Raw genomic sequence first — 25152 nt, 5'->3', positions numbered from 1 at the left:
TTTCTCTGGGGATCTTCCATTAGGGGATTGGTGACTTAAAACTGATCATTGTCAATTTAAAAAAAAAAAGAACAGCATAGGATGCAAATCTGAAACTTGAACAGCCCTTTCCTTGAATCTCTCTCCATCTGATTTGCAAAGAGATTAGCTAACTTGGGGCTTTCTTTTAGTGACAGTGGATTATAACTCCTTGTACATAAATAGCGTCACTATTGCTTTGAAAAGACGACATATTCTGAGCTTGCAACACTCTTCTAGCATAACATGGGCAGTGAATTCAATTTTGTGCATTCACCACTCATTAAGTGCCGGCCTGGCACTACCACAGCAACAGTGATATGGTAGAGATGTTAGAAGGTGCAGTGTGCCTTTTTGTCCAATGCTGGGCCAAATGCAACTTCCTGTTTGTATTAGGGTCTTAAGATACTCATCACAACTAAGATCTATGTATTCCAAAGCTTCCTTATTTATTTTTAGCCATTCACTAAAAAGGGAAAGCAAAACAAACTCTAAAGCAATGCCATAGTTGGCTTGTCTTGCTGGCTACCTTGATTTCTCAGCTACCTGTTACGAACTTCACAAAACATTCAGCGGTTTCATTCCAGGTAAGGTTCAGTTGATAAATCTCCATGAGACTTTTGAGGACTTCTCTTCTAGAAACACTGAAATCGCCCATTACATTAGCTTTGTTATGCCCATATCTTTTTCTCAGATACTGAGTAGCATTATAAGGGGAGTCACTACAGTTTGCACGTTGACCACCTGAAGACAGCTGTTCCCAACACAGAATGGTCTGAGTGCAGAACAGTTCGTACATCCCTGAGAAAGCATATTAGGAAAATACAGAGTAGGTAATGTACATCTCTAGCATCTAGAACAACAAACTGGTGATAATAGGGAGATAAACATGTAAAAGTCAACTCCTGAGTGTTTACCGCCACACACACACTGTAGGAATGGAGAAGTAGCTGAGGTAGCAGAACTGATGCGCTGGTTATGCCTGTAATTCTAAGAACACCTTGCTGATTTTATTTTGCTTGTTTAGGTGAGGGTCTTACTCTAGAACAATGTTTCTCAACCGTGGCAACTTCAAGCTATGTGGAGTTCAACTCCCAGAATTCCCTGTGCTGCCTAGAGAATTCTGGGAGTTGAAGTCCACAGAGTTTGAAATTGCCAAGGTTGAGAAACTGCTCTAGAAAGTTAAGTTTGCTCCCTTTTTGGAAACATTTAGAATATACAAGCTTGACATTTATTGATCCTGTCATTCATGATTGATCTAGCCCTCTGCTTAATACCTTACTGGTTTTTAACAATTTAAATATAATTAGTGAAGAAGTGTCTAAAAAAATTAGACTAATAATATCTGTAAGTTATCTATCAAGCTATGGATATCCACCCTTCATTGAACTTTAGGCCCTTTGAAGTAATAACTCAAACTTAAGCCTCCATTTGTTCTGACCAGACAAGTTTTGGTTCCTTTGGCTTTAGTAACTTAACCCTAAAAGCTTCCTGTTTGGTTTTGTACGATCCTGAAAACTGGTTACAGTTTGTTAAAATAGTGTTAAGGATAGCAGCATGAATTAGGAGATTTTAACTGGTTCATTCAGGAGAAACCCAGAGCATTCCAAATTCCTTCTGGGTTCTATTTTCTGGACTGCTGTACATTTTTTAGAACTTAACTGCTCAGATCTCAGATACACCTGTTTTGGGACAAGTAAATGTGGTAAACTGCAGCACATTCTGTCGCTCAACACCCCAGGTCAAGATTTTCTTCAGATCTCCCACAAGCATGTGAATACAGCAAAGTGATGGATCTTTCCTGTTTCCCCCAGAAGACCCCACTTCAGTACTTCTAAAGCAATTTCAATTTCAAGAACACCATGACAAAGCTTAGGATGTAGCACCAGATGGAATGCTTTGTATAAAATGCATGGTAAATCTTACTGAACCTACGTATTTCAAATTGTAGACTTTGTAGGATGAGAGCCATGTTAGTTTATGGTAGGAAAAAATGAATCTGGTAGCTCCTTTTCCAACTTTCAATTTTATTAAAAGTCTTACTTGAAATGAACAGACCTCAACCAATAGTCAAAACTGTCACCATTCCCATTCATTCTTTGGTCTCCAAATGGCCCAATCACTTTTTCTGTATTCTCTCATTCCATCCATCTCTTGATGTCAGCTAAAACAATACCCTTTTTTCCCCTTTGGATCACACTCATTCAGAATGCTGTCCAGTGTTTCCCAGAACTCATTCCTGCTTCCACTATCAGAATTCAGTTAAATATAAGCTATGTCACTGATTTAGATTCCTACTTTTATATGCACCTAACTTAAATGACACCAATTCATACTTAACATTTCATCCCTTTCATAATTAAGCTTATACCATCAAGCGTCTACACATATTCATCAACTCCACAAGATTGTCCACTTTGTCAGACCTCTTACAGCCTTCCCTTTCTCTTTCATAGACATGCAGTTAAATTTCATGTTGTTTTTGCCATTTATTCTTTTGTTCAAAGTCACAAGCTTCCATACCCTATGGTCATCATTAGAGAGCCCCGATACTAAGTTCCATCACCCTTCATGACTTTGGTAAAGGCTTTTGCATAATGTTTTTTTAGTAAGAGACCAGCCTTAGTCACCTTGCTCCCAAACTGAGCATTCCCAGCTATCAGTAAGGACAGTACTAGTTAATTTTGGCACACTTATGTCACAAGCACAACCAAACCCCCATTTCTTCTAAGGAGGCTCTCTCTTCTATTCAGCTAAGATCTCCAAGCAAGAGATTGCCTTTCAAGGCACCCTACTACTGCCCATATGCTACTGACCAGTACATGCAGTGTACAGGAGTATTTAAAACATGGATTTTATGTCAGTTCAGTGTTTGACTATAAAGTACTTGTTAAATACCCAGAAGCTTTCGATGGCAACTGGTTCTTATCTGGACCAGAGCTTGGAACGATCTTCAAGTTTATGACAAGCTTTCACTACTGCAGTAGCTTGTTCAGAGGCAGCACCCAGTAAACCACTCTATTGTTGCCCGAAACACAGACATGTCAATAAAGTCACTAGTGGACTTTGAGCTTTTCCCCCTTAGAGAATTTTCCCCCAAGCAGAATTTTCCCAAACGGCATATAAAGGAGCCATAGAGAATTTGCTGTCTTAAAATACGTGTTTGAAGCCACCGAATAAGGAAGCACGAACAACAACTGTGCCCCAAATTCATTTGGGCATTCGTCCCTTGAAAATGTCTTTCAAGAAATGCCTAATTAGTTCTACATCTACATCTGCATATTAAAGTTATACTTTTTTGGCAACTTTTCATATTACAACACAATTGATAATGATGTGTTACCTCCACCCAGTGATTTATTGGCACAAAATAAGATGAAAAAGCTTTCAGGAAACATGCATTTATTATTAAGCATTTGCAATGGAAATCAACATTTTTAAAATGCGTATTTATTTTTAAAAAGTGTGTACAAAAGTGTTGTGTAGCTTTTATTCTCAACAAAAACACCAATGCTATATTCCAGCCCACCAATGGCTCACAATGAAGTGAAATGCTAATTAAGCACTTCCTACAAGTATACTTTGTCTTGGCCAGGGAAAAACCCCAAACTGGGATGGAAAATAAATAACGAGTTAAGATCTTCCACCGTACCACTTTGTTTCAGAGAGATGCCCTTGCTAGTGATCTAGAGCACCATACTGCAAATTTTAAGAGAGGCTCTTTTACAGTACTTTGGATCTTGTTAGCAAGTTAATGGCTACTTGTGGAACCACTGGGTAGATTCCCTCCTCTCTCTACTCCCAAGACTACAGAGCAGGTGATTTAACCAAAATGTAGCCTACTTTCTTTTGTCCTTTAGGAATGGATTCAGAACGGAGAAAAATAAAATAAGGTAAGGTCACTTGAACATAAAAGCTCTAATGGCTGAAAATGGAGGGAGAGCAGCTCTATAAATCAGTTCTTCGTGAAAACAGGTACCATGCCACACCCCTACAATCACATTGGGAGTCTGCTGGATTCGCTATACTCATATCCAAGCAGGACAATTGAACTAATGCCTCCATACAGGTCTTGCAATTAGCACTTTGCAAACTCTCCATGCGAAATCTGTATCTGAGGCTTGTTAGGGAAAGATGTCCTGCTTCCATTTCCTATATGATTTGTGCAGTTACTGTGCCAGGGGCCTTTTGTACAGAACAAGTCCAACAAGCAATGGGCTTCACAATCTTGAGTCATTATTTGGTTCCCCAATGAAAGCAAATAAGCCTTCAAATTAATCTGCCGAGGCCAACAAGAAGTCCCTTTTCAAATAAGCTCCAGTGGCTGCTAAGTCACCTTGGTTGTAAGAACTGCTGTTGGCAAAAGAAGTGTATCTATCTGCAATTAAATGATAAAATATGAGCAACGGATTGCTATTGCCTTTTCCAAAACAGGATGCTAATACTATGTCTCTGTTGCCTAAGAAGTACAGGGTTTGCATAGTTTACTCACATGGCAGCAAATCAGTTCATTTGAAGACACTATTCCTTTACTCCGGCTGCAATTTTGTACCTCAGTTATTCCCCAAATGAAGCACAAGGAAAAAAATACACTATGTAAATCTCATAGCTTTCAACAAAATTAATATTAAACACTGCTGAAAAACATGTCTCTCTGATTACACATCAGCTGGAATGGGGAAACTATTTGTAATTGTCAGTAGTACATTACTCCACACCTTGAACAAGATCTTGTAATAGGGGAAGAAGAGCTTGCCTTCCACTAGAAATTTCTGGAAACTGACGGATGTATTTTTACACATACGAAGATCTGTGGAGCGCTCTGGGAGAAGCATCTTTTCTGAATTACCAACTGTCTTCTGGAACATTTTCCAAAAGAGAACCCTGCATCACTGTAGAGCCAAAGCTGGACAGGGCAGTCTAGCCCAGGGCCGTGCTCCATGGATGCTCAGTTTGTATTTTAGAGTATTTTTTAAAAAATGAAAATCTAGTCTAACAATCTAGTCTATCATTTCCAAGTCATACTATCTGCAATTAGATTATCCTGACAGCATTTTAACCTATCAGCTCAATAACCTTCCAAGCCCAACACAAGTATCTTTAGTGACTCACAGCGCCAGCCATTATCAGCCTTGGTTGAACTTTGATAGGTCAATGTAGCCCTTCCTTTCCCCTTGGAAACTTCCACCCACTTAGTTATGATTGAACCACTAGGGATACCTAGCACTTTTACACTCCCCATATAAATTTGCTCTCCATCGTCCAATGCTCACACTCCTATGCCTAAATTAAAGTTAGGCCAAAATTATCGCTGTAGGCAAGGGAACCGCTTAATAGTGATGAATACCATGAACGTCCTTCCTGCATTCAAAGCCTTTCTCGTTTCATTTGACACAATCACAGAACCTTGCCCGGAAAGATTATCTAAATGTAAAAGCAGAAGACATTTTATCCCAACTAACTACTTCCAAGTTCTTTCTTTTAATAATGTGCAAAGAACAAGGAGAAATGTAAATCTATTAGGCATTTACACAATTACCACCAGGGTAAATAATATTGTGGATGAGCTCATCAAAATATAGACCATTAAAAAAGTACGAACACAAATGGCAGATTGCCAGGGTTATATCTGCCCCAGCCAGTATTTAACAAAAATGTTGAGCAGCAATAGTTCATTTAAAAAATAAAAAAAATAAATATCAAGGAAATACCAAAAAGAGAGAGAGAGAGTCACATTTCCTTTGGCATCTGCCAGTGATTTACATGACTGTAAGATAAACCACACAATCACTGAATGCAGAAATGGGATGTGGAAAAAAAACAGCAGTGCTTCATATTGCACAGATAACTATTTTCTGTGTCCTAATATCTGAAACTATAGATAACTTGGATATCTTGCAGGAAAGAATCCTGCATGCCCATCTCAAATTCTCATCATTTTTTTTTTACAGTAATGTAACATGACAGATTAGCAAAAACTGTGAGTAGCCCATTGCCTGTTCTTCAATTAAAACATGGATTAATGTAAACATTTCTATCTACAGTACATAAGAATTGGATTGAGGAAAATAATTTGATACGCTCCAAACGTGCCATTGCCTTTTGCTCAGAAGAATTCTCAGGGCAGCTCTGAAATATTCCAACTTTCAACAAAAAGTATGTGTTTTGGACTTATAAAAAACTAACCATCTGAAGAGTTCAGATCTCTCAGAATGGATACAAAGATACACTGTAAGTACAGTTGTTTTTAGCAGGAACATTCATCCTGGAGAAACTACTACCGGCATTTAACATATATGTACAGTAAAAAACCCCACAAGATTTCCAAATGTCAGCTAGGGAAAAATGCACACAAGTGGGTCTTGTATAACCCTTTATAAGCAACTGTTATCTGAAATTAAGTCCAAAAAGCTGACTGCATCACAGCATACGCCAGAGAAAAGGGGTGGCATTCTCAGTGTTAACAGAGACCCAGTTCTTTTCAGTGAATTCATTCTAGCCAGAATTTATTGAAAGAGGTTTGATTTCTGCATAAGAAATAAAAGAGCAGCTTCACTGGTTTGTGCTATGTCCAAATATACCAAACCTTTATACAATTGTGTAGAAATTACAATGGTGGAAACACTTTTACTGATTATTCAAAATATACCACGTGAAGTGGAAAACTAGGCTAGATGGCACAGATGCCCACAAACTCTGAGAGGTCCTAGTGTGATTATTGCAACTGTGCGTGCAGCTGAAGGGGGCTGGGAGCAAGGAGGGCATTCAGGATTGTTACTCTTAAGGTGGTGAAAGTATCAGAGTAGGCCATCATTTAGAGTGTTGAGCCCATCTGGAAAACTTCAGGCAAAAAGTTACAAGAATGAATACTCAAGTACTTCAAATGGTGCTCTGTTCAGTTCACCCTACTTGCTTATAGTGTCTATGTAAAGTACAAGCATGCAAATATCAGGTCAGTCCACAGGCATGTAGGATCCATATTAAAAACGGTAAGGGAGCTGGGATGAGTGACATCAACGACTGATGACAACAGACACATTCTGATGTGTTCTGAATAAAGTCAAAATCCTGATGCAAATTCCTGCTAGTCTTGGTCACACTGCTAACACTACAGTAGGCATGTTGTCCCCATTGTTTTAGCCAAGCTCAAGGAATTTACAATATTTAGTAAGAAAAAAAAATTAAAGTATTTCCCCCTTTTTTAAATTTACACAGATGTTTAATTAGCTTTATTTACAGAGCAGTTTTTCAGTCTCCAATGGTGCCTAGATAGCATCAGGCAAGAATGCCAGTTTTAAAAGAGAATCTATATCGAAACCTAAAAAGAAGAGATGGTGACGCTCCTCAAGAAGGGGCAAGCTGGGCTACCAAAGCAGTTTTCTGCACATGGCTCAGTTACTCAGAAGTAGTTCTGTTGCTGTCTCTACATCCCATGATTTTGATGACAAGGCCACTATTACTGCATTCTGCAAAAAGACAAGAAGTGAGTTATGTCAGAACGTGCACCTGTACGAACTCAATTTCAGCATGGCACTAAGGGACAGCTGCTAAACTGAAGCAAAACGCTTGACAAAGAACCACGTATGGACTGCAGTTCCCTGAGATTTCACAAACAGCAGTACATTGTAAGTCAAGGCACAATGTAACACTCTTCTAATAGGAGCCCCCACACAAAAGAAAGCAATTCTGGGTCTTAAGGAAGCGCATTTTATCAAAAAATTTACTGTGCCTGATAGCAGGAAAAACAGCCGTTCTTAGGAGAAGCAAGGCTTACCCTATCAAATCCCATAGCGCAAAGGTTTTCTATCTTCTTGGTATATTCTGGACTAGAAACTGGTGCTCCAGCATACACGTGTGCCCAAAGCCGAGCTGTCTGTTTAAACATTTCTGGATTCTGTTTGTACTGTACCAAAGAAAGAAAGACAAACTGAAGTCCCGTGGAAAGGACAACCCTGCAGTTAGTGTAGAGAAATGTATGATATTCAGATTAAGTCCATCTCCCTTCTCAGGAGCTCTATGCAACTTCTTAGCACTCCAGCAACAAAAAGCATTTCTTTCACTAGCTTGGTTTCTGTGGATTTTTACTGTCCCCCTCCCTGCAGAAACACCCTCAGAAACTGTAATCGCATTTTCTAGAAGGGAAGGAAAAAAGTTGTACCTGATTTGCCACTACTGCATCTTGTGGATCATCAGGTTCTGCAGCTGCCAAGAGGGCTTGCAATGATAACAACACTGTTCTTAAAGTCATTGCTGCGGCCCTGAAAATACAAGTTTGGAACAAGTTCATAAGAAACCATTGTTTTTCCTTAATACCACATCGTTAGCAAAAACAAGTAGAGCGTGCGTGCTAAGAGAACTCCCAAGGAGAGAACAACACCCCCACCAGCACAAGCAGGGCAAGCCACGGTATATAAACTGAGAGCAAGGCCCACTCCCTCTTCGCACTGAGGATGTTGCCTCGTCTGGCAATGAAACGTCTGCAAGAAAACAACCAGGCTCAGAGAGCACCAAGGACTCCACAGTTCAACCCTGAGCTACAGATATTCGCTTCGGTTGGTATAACTACTTATTATATATCGTAGTAAGCTACTGTTTGCTTAGCCATCTTTTGCTGAATAAACCACAACTGGCTAGTCTCACTAAACCATAAACCAAAATTTACAAATCATAATGGCTTAGTTCATGTAGCATGCTAAGCCACAACCATACAGAGCACATGGCTGCTTAGCATTCGGGATGAAGTCAGGCCCCAGGCTATTGTCTAATGATGCCCATCAAATTATGCGAACAAGCCTTTGTGGTCCGAGCAACTATTACCAATAGGACAATCTGCTAGATATTAATTTGGCTAAACACTTTCTATATGCCCACTATCTCCTTGATGCTGTAAGAAAAGATTCCATGGTTCCTGGATATTTAAATCTGCCTATTTCTACACTTTTTTTTCTTTTCCTATTCAAAATGAATCTGCAGTTATACTCTACATTCAAATAATTGTTCTTATTAAAGGAGGGCAAATATGAATAGTAAAATATACATTCAAGATTAGACTACCCAGGGCAGCTATACAAATCAAATCAAATAAATAGATTATAACATGCAATACAGAGCAGCATTCCTTTAAACTCATTTTCTATAGTTCAGAAATGAAACTCAACTAAATCTTTGAACTGAGTAGTTCAGTTTAGATGTACTGCCAGAATTAAGTTTCATGAATGAAAATACTCCCACCACCTTTTTCCCCATCCTCTCAATGCTTCATTCCTGTGCTTCATCACTTTTGCTAAGTGTTGTTTGCCATCAAGCTCAGGCAACTATGATCAAAGCTGTCTAAAAATCACAATTTAAGCACTTTGAAAAACCATTTGGAGACTAGCAATAGCCAGTTTGTGAATTTAGATGTAATGGTAAACTATGGTAAATAAAACTAGGAAGCGAAGGAAGGAACTTGCAGAGGATGTTTTAAATTGCGAAGCCTTGGTTGACTTCAGTAATTTAGCTCAGATACTCAAATAATTCAATAAATCCTACAGTTAATAGCCATTAGATTTTCTACTTTTCAATGAAATTAAATAAGGAATTAAAAATAAACTAAGAAACGTGTAGGACAAATCCTCAACCCTACTGACAACAAAAACCTAAGAAAGGATCACTGTTTCCCATACAGGGTTCTCTAATTATTTTCAGGATTTCCCAGAACCTTGTGTGGAATCTTACCACTGATCTTTTAGGATATCCAAACAAATAGCTCCAGTGACTGAGCTAATATTAGGATGCCATATTTTGGTGATAAACCGCACCTAGAACATAAGAGAAGTTGTTATGAAAACAGCTCTTATGCAACGGATAAACACCATACAGGATAATCTTACATTATTTTAATGGACAATGTTGGCTATTCCCACAAAACAGTGATAACCTATCATCTGGGTTCTGCAGATTCAGAGTCAAAATCATATTTATTTTGAATACATGCTCCGTGATGTGCTCCTACCTATCAGAAATCTTCATCTAGATTTCTGAGAAAAGCTGCCCAGGATATGGGTTCATCTGCTCAATACTGTCAAGACTAGTATCTTTGCCCCTGAAGACTCCTTGTGACAAAAGAGATATGGCTGAGCACAGGCTGGTAGACAGCAGAGCCCACCACTAGCTGCACACAAGCATGCCCACAGTCCTCTCATTCAGACTCTCTCTCATTCAGACTCTCTCTCTCTCTCACAAAACCAGACTACCCTCACCTCCAACAGCTTGGGGAGGAGTGGAATCTTAACCAGGATTTTGGTGAGGAGATGAAACCTCTACTCATCACATAATTCACCCTCTCAGCATAAGGAATACTTTCTTCTTCCTGCTCATAGAGTTCTAAGCCACCTCAATCTGTTTTTTTTACCTTTCAAAGAAAAGATTCCTGGGAGAACTTGAGAATTAAAGAACAATCTTTTTGCCACTCTAATTTACTGCATTCCATTCCTTTGCGATTAATATTGTTGAGAAGAACCACCGGGTACGGTGAAGGGTACAGCAAGTGGCATTTTGGAGAGTTACTTCTAGTTTCACATCAGCTTTTGTGAATGAAGTCCACTTAATCAGATGACTGAAGCACAGTAGCAATGGTGGGACTGTGGGGGTAGCTAGAAATTCTATGGAACAGAGACAATCTTTGTGGCCACAGGGTACCCAGACGTGGTCTTCACTAAATGACCTTCCTAAGTTTCAGTCATCTGTATTTGGAGTGCTAAGGCCTGAATTCGGTGGGACTGTGCATGAAATTGTGTGCTGCACCATCAGACGATATAGGGCATTCTTCATCATAGAGCTCCTTTGCTAACTGTGTTGCTATTTGTAAGAATTAAGTGAAAGAAGTACAGGTGCACCATATCACCTAGAGATGCTCACATTAAATTAAAGCTCTTATGCTGTATTCACTTTCACAGTGCTCACACGGCCCACAGAAGAATGTGGTAATTCTGTATGATAGTGCTTTTCTTTATTATCTGCAAACTGGTATCATTATTACAGGAAAAATCCCTCACACAGTTACTCTGGCAATTACTATAGTTTTATCAGTAATCTACCTTTTTTCTTTAAGTATCCAAGGAAACAAACGTTGTCATCTATCAGTTCCAATTAAAAGACATTCTTAAACAAGTATATATACAATTTTCCACTATTACCCTTGAACATTATAACAAGCAATCATTTCAATTAAAATTTCTATTTAATTGAAATGAAATGATGGTAGTACAGGTTATCACACATAAAGCAAAGGAGACAATGAATTTTTTCTCCACAACACCAAAGTTGTTGGGGTTTTTTTGTATATGTAAAGCATTTCATAAGCAGAGACTTTTGACTGTATTCTAAAAGGTAAATTGTTGTTTGGTCTACATTCAGCTAGAAAGGCCTTGGAGGGGGAGCCAGGACAAATAAACAGCACTGCATAAAAAGGTGTCAACTCTAGAGAAATAATACAAATAATTATTCACAACGATTATATTCACCATACCTTAGGGGGATTAAATGGATACGTTTCTGGAATTTTTATTTCTAATTGATATCTTCCTCCTATAAAAACCAGAACATATAACCACTAAATACTTTGCAGGCATTAATTTATCACAGCACTGAATTTTCATTTAAGTGAATAAAATAGGATTTTAAAAGTTTGTTTTGGAGAAATAAGCAACATTTAACTTCGAACAGAAGGAAACCTTTTATTAGCTTCTAAATTTGTGGTTCTAAGGCAGGATGGATTCTTTATAATATAGCTGGAAATTATACTGGTAGCCTTCCAGCATATTTACCCCTACCATTATTACTTTTACATAGAGTTTACTCAGTTTGCAATCCCCCTGGGGTAGAGATCCTTTAGAGCACTACCTGCAATAGCACAGTAATTGTTCATATTTATTCCTGTTGTCTTTTACTCACTGGAGAAGCTCTTGGCACATGGCACAATTTACCAAAAGCTGCTAATAAAATCCTTCATTTGATTAAAAAAAGAGAAGGCCTGGTGAGACTATTCCAATATTCCAGTGACAATTTAGCAAGGAACAAACACAAATTTAAATGTAAATTGATGATTCCAAAAATCTAATCACCCCACCCCCAATAACTGGCAAGGAGCATAAACAATTATTAGAAGTGGCAAATCTCCCAGGATCCCCCCATACAGTATTAACACAAGAATTATCAGAGTTTCTCTGGAAAAGATTTAATGATCTGAAGACACTGGATAATTTTTTCTGAGATAAACCTCTTTTTTCTCCCATTCATTGCTCCCTGACCTCCATAATCCTTGTTGTCAAGCGTTTATCCCTCTCACCCCAAGCATTTCTCCCCTCCCCTGTAAAGCTGCAATGGCAGTATCACAAGAGTCCTTCAAGAATTAGGAATTGCCAAGCTACAGCTGCCTTCAAAAAAGACAGAAAGTAGACGGAGAAAAAGATAATCCTCTTTTCTGCCCCTCACCTCTGAAGCTGCCAGCCAAGGATGTTTGGGATAGGGAGATATTGGCAGGGATGGGCTCTGGATACAGGAGACACTAGGTAATCCTCAAGGTTAGATTTTGATCTGAACCAGAGAAGTAGGAGTTTACAATTTACTTCCTGTCTGGGTTGGCCTTTATGAGTCCCCAAAGTTTTTAGTAGACTCTGCCTAAGGATATTCAAGCTATTATGAATATTAGATATTTTGCATAGTTGAGGAACTTTTTAAAAAACTCAGTGTAAAGACAATGAATGGCAATACCAAATTTCAGTTAAAGGAACTCCTTCCCCTCATTCCAATTTCATTAGGAGCCCTAGGAAAGAAAGACCAATTTGAGAAAGCATTGCATGATGATACTGTCCAACTTAAGCAAAATGAAGAAATTAAATTTAGCAGTAAGGAAGTGTAGGTTAACACATTTAGGTCCTATTAACAGACCTTTTTGCTGCTGGGTGAGTGCTCATCTACAAATAAAAAAAAAAAAGACATCTAGCAATCTGTACCAAGCACAAGATGCCTCTAAGTCAAAAGCAGTTAACTGGAAAGGCAGCAAATACATCTTCTGAAGAAAAGTGTATCAAGCACGGCAATTCTAGAAGAAATAATGAAGCATTCTTATTCCCCTGCATTGCAAGACCCCTATGTACAGTTTGGTCTTTTTATATGTAAGGATGAAATTCGAATTGAAAATATAGAATTCTGTAATGGTTGGAAATATTGAAGAAATGAGGATAAATGATTGTATAGATCAGGAAAAAATGACAGGACTTGTGCGGGGCTGGGGTTCTTGAAATTATGTATTTTGAGTATTTCTAGACCCTTTATGGAACAAATCTAAACGTGAAGAATCTGGTTACAAACCATATGATGGATATATTTCTATTCTATCTGATGCTGACTGGAAGGTTTTTTCCTCAAGGAGAAATATCTTGGAATTTTAATTATCTGTTATTTGTATAAAAGCAATCTCAACTAGTAAAGAATATAATATTGGGCTAAGTAGGGGAAGAAGTCTTGCTCCAGAGAGTCTTAGAAAAGTTCTGCAAGTTTACTGAAAGTATGGCAGGATCACTGAGAGTATTCCCTTTGAAAAAAAAATAGGCCTCTCCCAGACAGGAAAGATGATATTTAAACTGAGAAAGTTATCTTCATCTGCCTATATTTTGCATAAATCATGATAAATTTCCATTAGTATACAATGCATTTAAGATCCCCAAATGACAAGAGACCACATACTAATAACAAAGGTACAGCAAACAACATCATTGACACTAATTATGTAAAAAGAGTAATAGTAATTAGCATGATCTCAGTGGATGGCTGTGGTTCTGCCCTGCAATTCCAAAGGAAAACTCCTAGCATCCCTGAAAGATTGATTGTGTTCCAGAAGTCTTAGGTCACCTTTTTGACAAGTGTTCTCAAGGGGATAACCATGGACCAGAAAGGACTGGGTAATACTTGGAAAATGGCAAAGAAACAGAGGGAGATTGATCCATGTGAAGAGGATGGAAGCTTGCTGAATGAAAGTCCAGTGATCTTGCCCTCTTATGCAAGCAGATCAAAGTGAAGCAAAAGACCTGGAGGAACTATTCTGAAGTACTTTTCTACTTTGTTCTACAGAACAGGGTGCTTAATTTGATGTGTCTAACAAAGATGAAGCAATGCTTACAAAATTTTATTAGGTAATTGCCTGCTTAAAAAAAGACTATGATCATGGCCACCCAAACATGATTAACTTGCTCTGGCAAAAATAGCACTTCTGAGAAAAAGCCACTTTCTGAGTCATACTTCCTTAGGCTATCCGCAGAACAAACTAAAAGCTATGCAAATTGACAGTCTACAAAGGCCAAGACAGAAAGAACATGAAAGAAAAAATGGTTCATGAGTGGCTTCCCTGAAAGCAAAGCTCCACCAGAGAGAGGAAAATCCAATGGGAACACCACAGCCATATTCCTTGAATACACATTCAAGCTTCCACCTTCTGGCCTAACTACAGATATTTTCTAGCTGGAGTCATGAACAGCCTATATGAGGGCCTGTACAGAAACCACTACAAAGAGCAAAAAACTTGAATGCAGATTACATTATTTTTAAGGAGGAGAAATCAACTTGAGTCACCAAAAAAGAACAATATGAAACAACGGTATTAAAAGGAGTTACAGAGTTTTCCACAGAGATTCACTATTCATTTTAAATGAACACCCAACTCAGATGAAGGAAGAAGAGTTGTACATTTGTATTCTGATTTTAAAGAAGTATTTCCCTTGAGGTACATTTCGTATTAACTACAGTACCAAGCATTTGTCCTTTATATTTTTCAGAAATTACAGGACAGCTATTTAAAAAAAACTACTTATTTCATATAAGCAGGAGAGACAGATCTGAATACACTTAAACTTTCTAAGTATTCACATGTCAACAGATACCCACCAGCTGCTTGGAATTTTGTTGTTATGCTGTGTCAAGGAAGGGAAGGTGAGAAGAGAAAAAAGTGAGCTGAAAGACCTGTGAAACAGTTACATTTTCAATGCAAAAACTAAAGTCCTACACAGTTGGTCCCCAAAATGGCAGCACCTTACACAAACCATTCTGGGTGTTATCTGGCATCAAATGTTTTTGGTAGCTTTCTGCAACTTGGGAGTTCTACAGAAGCATGGACTAATTCTCAGAATTCCTAGACAGCTATTGCTGAGAATTCTCAGAACTGAAATACACATATCCTGAGGATGCACAGCTGGTTTAGGTAAACAGAACACTTTAGTTTTGCCTGCACTAGCTATTTTATTAACATAAAACTTGATTTTATTTATTTATTTATATTATTCCAATTTCTATCACCGCCCATCTCCCCACAAAAAGGGGGACTCTTAATCCTCATGCAATTGTTTCATTGTGCAAATATCACCAAGGAATAACAACCGAATGCTGTTTTAAATATTTCGGTATTTCAGCTAGTAAATCAAGCAAAACTTCCACAAAAACCAGACCATAAGAACTGTAAGAACTACAGACCAGCTTGAGCAGGTACGTACTATAAACCAGAAAGCAACTTTTTAATTAATTTATTTTATTTTATTACCCCGCCTTTATTATTTTTACAAATAACTCAAGGAGGGGAACATACCTAATACTCCTTCCTCCTCCTATTTTCCCCACAACAACAACCCTGTGAGGTGGGTTGGGCTGAGAGAGAGTGACTGGCCCAAAGTCACGCAGCTGGCTTTCATGCTTAAGCTGGGACTAGAATGCACAGACTCCTGGTTTCTAGCCCGTTGCCTTAACCATTAGACCAAACTGGCTCTCTTTTAGTTATAACTTTTATATAGTTTTCGTCTTCAGTAAAGGATTGTTACCTTGCCATGGTGCTGGAGCTTGAGCACCTCAATGATGCCATGAGCTAAACCGTGAAGGGCCACCCAAGACAGGAAGGTCATGACAGAGAGGTCAGACTAAATGCGATCCCTGGGGAAGGTAATGGCAACCCACCCCAGTATTCTTGCCGTGAAAACTAAATGGATCAGTACAACCAGAGATATGTCGGTATACCATCGGAAGATGAGACCCCCAGGTCGGAAGATGGTCAAAATGCTACCGGGGAGGAACAGAGGATGAATTCAACTAGCCCCAGACGTGATGACGCAGCTAGCTCAAAGCCGAAAGGACGGTTAGCAGCCGACAGTGCTAGTGGTGAACGGCAAATCCAATGTTCTAAGGATCAACACACCATTGGAACCTGGCATGTAAGATCTATGAGCCAGGGCAAATTGGATGTGGTTATTGGTGAGATGTCAAGATTAAAGATAGACATTCTGGGCGTGAGTGAACTGAAATGGACTGGAATGGGCCACTTCACATCAAATGACCACCAGATCTACTACTGTGGACAAGAGGACCACAGAAGAAATGGAGTAGCCTTCATAATTAATAGTAAAGTGGCTAAAGCAGTGCTTGGATACAATCCAAAAAACGATAGAATGATCTCAATTCGAATTCAGGGCAAGCCATCTAACATCACAGTGATCCAAATACACGCCCCAACCACAGATGCTGAAGAAGCTGAAGTAGAGCAGTTCTATGAGGATCTGCAGCACCTACTGGACAACACACCTAAAAGAGATGTTATTTTCATCACAGGAGACTGGAATGCTAAGGTGGGCAGTCAAATGACACCTGGACTTACAGGTAAGCATGGCCTGGGAGAACAAAACGAAGCAGGACATAGGCTGATATAATTTTGCCAAGACAACTCACTCTGCATAACAAACACTCTCTTCCAACAACCTAAGAGACGGCTTTATACATGGACTTCACCAGATGGACAACACCGAAATCAGATTGATTACATCCTTTGCAGCCAAAGGTGGCGGACATCTGTACAGGCAGTAAAAACAAGGCCTGGAGCTGACTGTAGTTCAGATCACGAACTTCTTCTTGCACAATTTAGGATCAGACTAAAGAGATTAGGGAAGACCCACAGATCAGCTAGATATGAGCTCACTAATATTCCTAAGGAATATGCAGTGGAGGTGAAGAATAGATTTAAGGGACTGGACTTAGTAGATAGGGTCCCAGAAGAACTATGGACAGAGGTTCGCAGCATTGTTCAGGAGGCGGCAACAAAATACATCCCAAAGAAAGAGAAAACCAAGAAGGCAAAATGGCTGTCTGCTGAGACACTAGAAGTAGCCCAAGAAAGAAGGAAAGCAAAAGGCAACAGTGATAGGGGGAGATATGCCCAATTAAATGCAAAATTCCAGAGGTTAGCCAGAAGAGATAAGGAATTATTTTTAAACAAGCAATGCGCGGAAGTGGAAGAAGACAATAGAATAGGAAGGACAAGAGACCTCTTCCAGAAAATTAGAAACATCGGAGGTAAATTCCAGGCCAAAATGGGTATGATCAAAAACAAAGATGGCAGGCACCTAACAGAAGAAGAAGAGATCAAGAAAAGGTGGCAAGAATATACGGAAGACCTGTATAGGAAGGATAACAATATCGGGGATAGCTTTGACGGCGTGGTCAGTGAGCTAGAGCCAGACATCCTGAAGAGTGAGGTTGAATGGGCCTTAAGAAGCATTGCTAATAACAAGGCAGCAGGAGACGACAGCATCCCAGCTGAACTGTTCAAAATCTTGCAAATGATGCTGTCAAGGTAATGCATGCTATATGCCAGCAAATTTGGAAAACACAAGAATGGCCATCAGACTGGAAAAAATCAACTTATATCCCCGTACCAAAAAAGGGAAAGACTAAAGAATGTTCAAACTATCGAACAGTGGCACTCATTTCACATGCCAGTAAGGTAATGCTCAAGATCCTGCAAGGTAGACTTCAGCAATTATATGGAGCGAGAATTGCCAGATGTACAAGCTGGGTTTAGAAAAGGCAGAGGAACTAGGGACCAAATTGCCAATATCTGCTGGATAATGGAAAAAGCCAGGGAGTTTCAGAAAAACATCTATTTCTGTTTTATTGACTATTCTGAAGCCTTTGACTGTGTGGACCATAACAAATTGTGGCAAATTCTTAGCGGGATGGGGATACCAAGTCATCTTGTATGCCTCCTGAAGAATCTGTATAACGACCAAGTAGCAAGAGTAAGAACAGACCACGGAACAACGGACTGGTTTAAGATTGGGAAAGGAGTACAGCAGGGCTGTATACTCTCACCCTACCTATTCAACTTGTACGCAGAACACATCATGCGACCTGCTGGGCTTGAGGAATCCAAGGCTGGAGTTAAAATCGCTGGAAGAAACCTTAACAATCTCAGATATGCAGATGATACCACTTTGATGGCTGAAAGTGAAGAGGAACTGAGGAGCCTTATGATGAAGGTGAAAGAAGAAAGTGCAAAAGCTGGCTTGCAGCTAAACCTCAAAAAAAAACAACAAGGTTATGGCAACCAGCTTGATTGATAACTGGCAAATAGAGGGAGAAAATGTAGAAGCAGTGAAAAACTTTGTATTTCTAGGTGCGAAGATTACTGCAGATGCTGACTGCAGTCAGGAAATCAGAAGACGCTTAATCCTTGGGAGAAGAGCAATGACAAATCTCGATAAAATAGTTAAGAGCAGAGACATCACACTGACAACAAAGGCCTGCATAGTTAAAGCGATGGTGTTCCCCGTAGTAACATATGGCTGCGAGAGCTGGACCATAAGGAAAGCTGAGAGAAGGAAGATCGATGCTTTTGAACTGTGGTGTTGGAGGAAAATTCTGAGAGTGCCTTGGACTGCAAGAAGATCAAACCAGTCCATCCTCCAGGAAATCAAGCCAGACTGCTCACTTGAGGGAATGATATTAAAGGCAAAACTGAAATACTTTGGCCACATAATGAGAAGACAGGACACCCTGGAGAAGATGCTGATGCTAGGGAGAGTGGAGGGCAAAAGGAAGAGGGGCCGACCAAGGGCAAGGTGGATGGATGATATTTTAGAGGTGACGGACCCGTCCCTGGGGGAGCTGGGGGTGTTGACGACCGACAGGAAGCTCTGGCGTGGGCTGGTCCATGAAGTCACGAAGAGTCGGAAGCAACTAAACGAATAAACAACAACAACATCGTTTTCGTATAGGATAACTTTTAGTTTTCCTATATGAGTGACTAGCTCCAAGGTTCAATTAAGATATTTAAGTTTGCAAAAAGCTTTCAAAATGAGACATAGTGTACTTTTCTTACGAGCTTTAAGAGTTAACAAGATGATTTGAAAATTTTAGATTTACAGAAAAAAATTACTTGCCTTCATATGGTGTGTCTGGAGGTCCTGCTATTTCTCCTCTTAGTTCTGTAAAATTTTCATCTACAAGATCTACTTTAATTTGATTTTTGCTTGTCTTAAAAATAAAACAGAAAAAAACACAGTTAGAGGTTTACTATTAACTGGATTCTGTGTTTTCACTTAAATATAGAAAGGTGACTTTGCCACACATGTTATTTTTAATATTTGATATTTAAATTCAAACTTGAGCCAATAAAAGTCCAATCCTTTACAATTCTGAAATCATATTTCTGCATTATTAAAATTAGTTTGGAATCAAACTAAAATATTACATTCCCATTATTAAATTAACCAAAACCTATTATGTGTCAAGCTGTTTAAAATTCACACAACAATGGCATTTAAGTAACCTAATTGTATGTAAGACTACCATCATGCTCTTTAAATTGCAACGGACAATTTTGATTAATATGTACTTTAGAGGTATTGTGATAAAAAAGTGACTTTAAATATATCCCAGTTAATGGCAGTTTACATTTTTTTTTTTCATTCTTCATGTTTACTACAATGTAATGACATTCCAAAATAGCTTAAAATTTGTTTTATTTATATCCCACTTTTCACAAAGAACCATACATAACACTCTATATTTTTCCCTGCAACAATCCTGTGAGATAAGTTGTACTGAGAGAGATTGACTGGTCAAGTCACCCAGAGACCTTCTAAAGCCTGAGGATGGGCTATAACTTGGATCTCGCCAGTTCTAGTCCAACACTTTAAGTACTACAACACACAGGATCTCCATTTTTATTCTACAACAGAGCAAGACTGATTATTCTTTTAGAAAGTATAGATGTGGCAGTTATGTTTCCATCAGATATAAATATGGGTATGCATGCATATTTTTGAAATAAATAAATAAATAAAATTTTAGCTTAATGCAGTGTATATGCAGACATACTAAGAATCATCTATCTCTTAACTATTTTATACACACACACACACACACCAGCATCTGTGATGGAGGAGAACAGGGTACAGATGGGAAGTTGAAAATGCATTAATGGCAAGGAACATCACAATCTGAGGCAATCAAACCTACATTTGCTTTATTGTCCCTTTAAAAGGCAACCATGAACTTTTGGAAGTTACTTATAAACTGTCTGTCATGTTCACTGATTCAATGTAGTGTATACATCGTAATGTTTCACATGCCATGGCGTTGACGCGTGTTTCTGTTTGGGAGGGAGCTGCTGTGAGACCTTGTACCAAGCTCTGTATGTGAAATCAGGACAATGGAATGTGTTTGGGTTATGTTCTCTGTTCAAGGCCTTTTCCCACAGACCATCAGAAACCGCTAGGAGCACCTAGGATTGTGGACTTGAGAAGGTTCTATGGGGGGAGGGATTTCATTTGCACCGAGGGTTTTTAGTTTGAATTTGGCACGCTTTCATCATTCTCAGCTTTCTCTGTGATCCTGCATACTATTCTTTAATAAATCAGGTATCTTTGAATTCCTACTCATGAGTCTGATGGTGTTTTAGAATAGGCAACCATTACATAAAGCTGAGAATCCCCAAAGTTGTACTGTTAGCTCCTACCAAGGTCAGTCTCTTGTGAGGGAAAATAGTTAATGATGGCTGAGTCAAAATCCATGACCGGGGGACTCGAAGAGACGGCTAGCTCGGTGCCCGAGTCGACGGTCAAGAGCGGAGAACTGAATCTCACCCCAGAACCTTCAGAATCCCGAGACCTGTCAAGGGATGAATCGAATTCCAATTTTGATGCAGAGGAATCTGACAACGGGGAAGAGCAAAAGCAACCGGCACCCAGCAAATTGCTCGCAGAGTTGATCACCTTGGATGAAGTGGGAGAACCCCAACCAGGGACATCGGGGACGTCCTGGAAGTATCGGTTCCCGCTAACCCCAGACAAAGAATCTACTATGGTGCCAACTGAGAGGAAACCGGGCACACGAAGGAGAAGAGACTCTCGAACCCCTGAGAGACTAAGAGTGGTGGAAGCCAAAATAGAATCGATGGAGTACATGTTGAAAAACCTGTCTTTGTCACTGGAGGGACAGGGGAGACGCAGAGGAGATCCCAGCTTCCTGCAACCATCCCCCATCCTCCCACCCAGACCGCCGGCGGAGCGGGGCCGGAGATGGCTCCGGGATGAATCTCCACCCCACAGAGCCCGGCCATCAGTATCCCAACCCTGAAAAGGGAAAGCTACTGTAACCTGGGGCCAAACCACTCAAGCACCTGCTGGTTCCACTCCAACCAGAGTCGAAGTGAGAGACTTTTCTGTCAAATTTGATGGGGATCCAACAAAGTTATCTTTCTTTTTAACTAATGCTAAAAGTTATATGAGGCAGTTTGGGGCATGCTTCCCTTCCGAAGAGGCTAAAATAACTGCCATTGCCACCAAGTTGAAGGGTCAAGCGGCTGACTGGTATGTTCAATTAAGTGATGCTGACTCCCCTGCACTTGATTATTTTGATGATTTCATGTGGGTGTTAAAGCTGCATTTTGAAGATCCTCTGGCCAAGGCAAGAGCTAAGAAGGTGCTGAAGGATCTCACCCAGGGCCAAATGTCAGTAGCTGATTACACCCTAGAGTTTAAAGCTCTGGCTGGGAAAATCACTGACTGGTCTGAGTCCACTCTAATAGAGCGTTTTAAAGAGGGACTCAACCGGGACGTCCAGCATTGTGTAAAGATGACCCCGAGTCATTGTACGACTGGATCTGTCTGGCAGGCAAGGCTGAGCACGCTTAGCATACCTCCATGCAAACTAGAAAACCTGAAAAACCACCCGCCACCATGAGAGGACCCCGAAATGCTGCAACTGCTGCCCGGCCAAGCTATAGAGCCTGGGATGAGGAGAGAGATTGGCGGTACGCGAGGGGTCAGTGTCTCCGATGCGGAAAGGAGGGCCATCGAGCAGCCGATTGCCCAAAAGCCAAGGCTGGAGATCGAGCGGGGAAGCCGCCGGCCAAATCGCACACCCCCCTCGCGGCAAATGACAGCAGCCAAAGGGACAGCCGACGCTGAAGAAGTAATCTACTTCTCAGGAGAGGCTGAAGATGACTCTAAGGAGCCGGCGGGAAACGCCAGCCACCTGCCATGAAGGGCGCCAGTGGGCAGGTGGAAGAGGATGGGCGCAAAGATGCTATGGTGAGTGCTGACTGTCCCACTTTAGCAGTAAAAGTGAAATTGGGTTCCCGCACAAAAACTACAGAGGTATGGGCTTTAGTTGACTCTGGGTGTTCCAGGTGTTTAATTCACCCTGATCTGGTTGCTGCTTTGGAACTGCCTAGTTTCCCCCTCCAGCATCCTTTGATCTTCACACAGTTGGATGGTTCAACAGCAGGGAGGGGCCCGGCAACCCATTTCACTGGAACTGTGACAATGCAAATGGGCAGCCACCGTGAGACTTTGAAATTCGTTGTAGCACCTGTTGGCAATCCCTTGGTAATCCTGGGGATCCCCTGGTTGACCTATCGAAGCCCCTATATAAACTGGGAGCACAGAACTGTGACTTTTAAAGATGGATTTTACCAAGCTCCTACAGTGGAGATAGTTGCACGTGCGGGGGTTGGAAGGGCAGTGATCGCCACACCGCGCCCTGACTTGCCACATTTAGAAGGCTTGCCTGCTCAATACCAAGAATTTGCAGACGTATTTGGGGAGATGGAAGCAGATCAGTTACCCGCCCACCGGAAAACTGACTGTGCAATAGAGTTGGTCCCCAATGCTCAATTGCCCAAGCCAAAAATTTATCCGATGACTCAGAAGGAGCTCAAGGTATTACGGGACTTAATTGACAAAAATCTGTCAAGGGGGTTTATTGAACCTGCTAATTCCCCAGTTGGGGCTCCTGTATTATTCCAGGAAAAGAAAGATGGCACGCTTCGACTCTGTACAGACTATCGAGGGTTAAATTCCATCTCTATTGTCGACAAGTACCCTCTGCCCCTCATGAAGGACATGTTAGCTCATTTGTCAAAGGGCACGATTTTCTCCAAGCTCGATCTTCACGAAGCCTACTTCCGCATTCGCATAAAAGCTGGGGATGAGTGGAAAACTGCTTTTAATTGCCCACTAGGATCGTTTCAGTACAAAGTCCTCCCTTTTTGGTTGGCAGGGGTGCCCGGAGTCTTCATGCAATTGATTAATGAAGTATTACATGATCATTTGTTTAAAGGGGTCCTCGTTTATTTAGATGTTCTCATTTACACTGAAACCGAGGAGGAACACGAACGCCTCCTCAGAGAGGTGTTACGCAAACTTAGAGATGCCAAACTCTATGCCAAACTTTCCAAATGTGAGTTTCACAAAACCCAACTTGACTATCTGGGCTATTAAGTGTCTGACCGGGGTATAGAAATGGACCCTGCAAAAATTCAGGCGATTCTAAGTTGGGAACGTCCTCGCGCCCGGAGGCAATTACAAAGTTTCCTAGGGTTCAGTGATTTCTATCAGCAATTTATCCAGGGGTTCGCTGAGATTGCTCTGCCCCTCAATGATTTACTCTGTACCAAGGGCTTGGGGGAGACACGCAAAATAAAAAACCCTGTGGCAGTGCTGAATTGGACACCTGAATGCCAGGCAGCATTTGAGAAATTAAAAACCCTTTTCACTGCTGAGCCTATTCTACAGCACCCTGATCCTGAACGCCCCTTTGTGGTCCAAGTTGATGCTTCTGACTCCTCTATTGGGGTTATTTTGTTACAAAGGGATTCAGAAAATCGCTTAAAACCCTGCGCTTATCTATCCAGGAAATTTTCTGAAACAGAACGCCGTTCGCATGTTTGGGAAAAGGAGGTGTTTGCTGTAAAAGCAGCTTTAGAAACCTGGCACCATCTCCTTGAAAGCGCTAAATGCCCTTTTGAGGTTTGGACCGATCACAGGAATTTGGAAGCCCTCCACACCCCATGACATCTCAGCCCTAAACAGATTTGCTGGGCTCAGTTTTTCAGTCACTTTAACTTCCAGTTAAAATTTATTCCGGGAAAGAAAAACTTTCTGGCCGATGCTTTGTCACGTTTACCTCAGGACCTTGACCAGGTGGCAGATGTGGTTGGGACTGTTCTCACTGAATCACAACTGGGCTTGGCTGCTGTCACTCGGAGCCAGACCCGTGCGCAAGCAACCCCGCCCCCAGCCCAGTCTGGGAAGCGGAAAGTGCAAGTTCCTTGTCAGTTAAAGAACTTTCTCCAGGCACTGAAATCTAACACTTGGTTGCTAGCTAATAGAGACAATGTTTCTTTTGAAAACGGTCTGACGTGGGTGGAACACCGCCTTTATGTGCCTGAAACTTTAAGAGCTGATGTTTTGCAGCGTTCCCATGATGACAAACTTGCTGGACACTTTGGTTTTGTCAAAACCTTGATCATTTGGTTCGCCGTCAATTTTGGTGGCCAACCTTAAGACGTGATGTAAAAGACTATGTTGCTTCCTGTCCTGTTTGTGCCGTGTCAAAACGAAAAGGGGGGAAACCACAGGGGCTTCTACAGCCAGTGGCCAGCCCATCCCGCCCCTGGGATGAGATTTCTATGGATTTCATTGTGGACCTAAATGGTTATGTAATGGTTGCCTATTCTAAAACACCATCAGACTCATGAGTAGGAATTCAAAGATATCTGATTTATTAAAGAATAGTATGCAGGATCACAGAGAAAGCTGAGAATGATGAAAGCGCACCAAATTCAAACTAAAAATCCTCGGTGCAAATGAAATCCCCCCCCCCCCCCGTAGAATCTTCTCAAGTTCAGGTGCTCCTAACGGTTTCTGATGCTCTGCAGGAAAAGGCCTTGAACAGAGAACATAACCCAAACACATTCCATTGTCCTGATTTCACATACAGAGCTTGGTACAAGGTCTCACAGCAGCTCCCTCCCAAACAGAAACATGCGTCAAC

General features: G+C 40.7%; 1 protein-coding gene across 2 annotated transcripts in view; it reads right to left on the bottom strand.

Annotated features, from left to right (window-relative positions):
* Nucleotides 1–3403: 3403 nt before the first annotated feature.
* Nucleotides 3404–25152, bottom strand: part of UBE2K (ubiquitin conjugating enzyme E2 K) — a 36105-nt gene continuing 14356 nt past the window's right edge. Inside the window, exons 2-7 of one of the 2 annotated variants that reach the window (XM_063310678.1) lie at nt 19251–19344; nt 11528–11586; nt 9736–9818; nt 8177–8276; nt 7793–7921; nt 3404–7484 (exon numbers count right to left, since the gene is read on the bottom strand). In XM_063310678.1, coding sequence (XP_063166748.1) covers nt 7410–7484; nt 7793–7921; nt 8177–8276; nt 9736–9818; nt 11528–11586; nt 19251–19344 — 540 coding nt within the window. In that variant the 3' untranslated portion in view covers nt 3404–7409. The remainder of the gene's footprint in view (nt 7485–7792; nt 7922–8176; nt 8277–9735; nt 9819–11527; nt 11587–19250; nt 19345–25152) is intronic. The other variant, XM_063310677.1, reaches the window with a different exon arrangement.

The sequence above is a fragment of the Candoia aspera genome, chromosome 8 (assembly GCF_035149785.1).
Source record: "Candoia aspera isolate rCanAsp1 chromosome 8, rCanAsp1.hap2, whole genome shotgun sequence".
Taxonomy (NCBI): domain Eukaryota; kingdom Metazoa; phylum Chordata; class Lepidosauria; order Squamata; family Boidae; genus Candoia; species Candoia aspera.
Note: the sequence above shows the minus strand (reverse complement) of the source record. Positions and strands in the feature narration are given on the sequence as shown.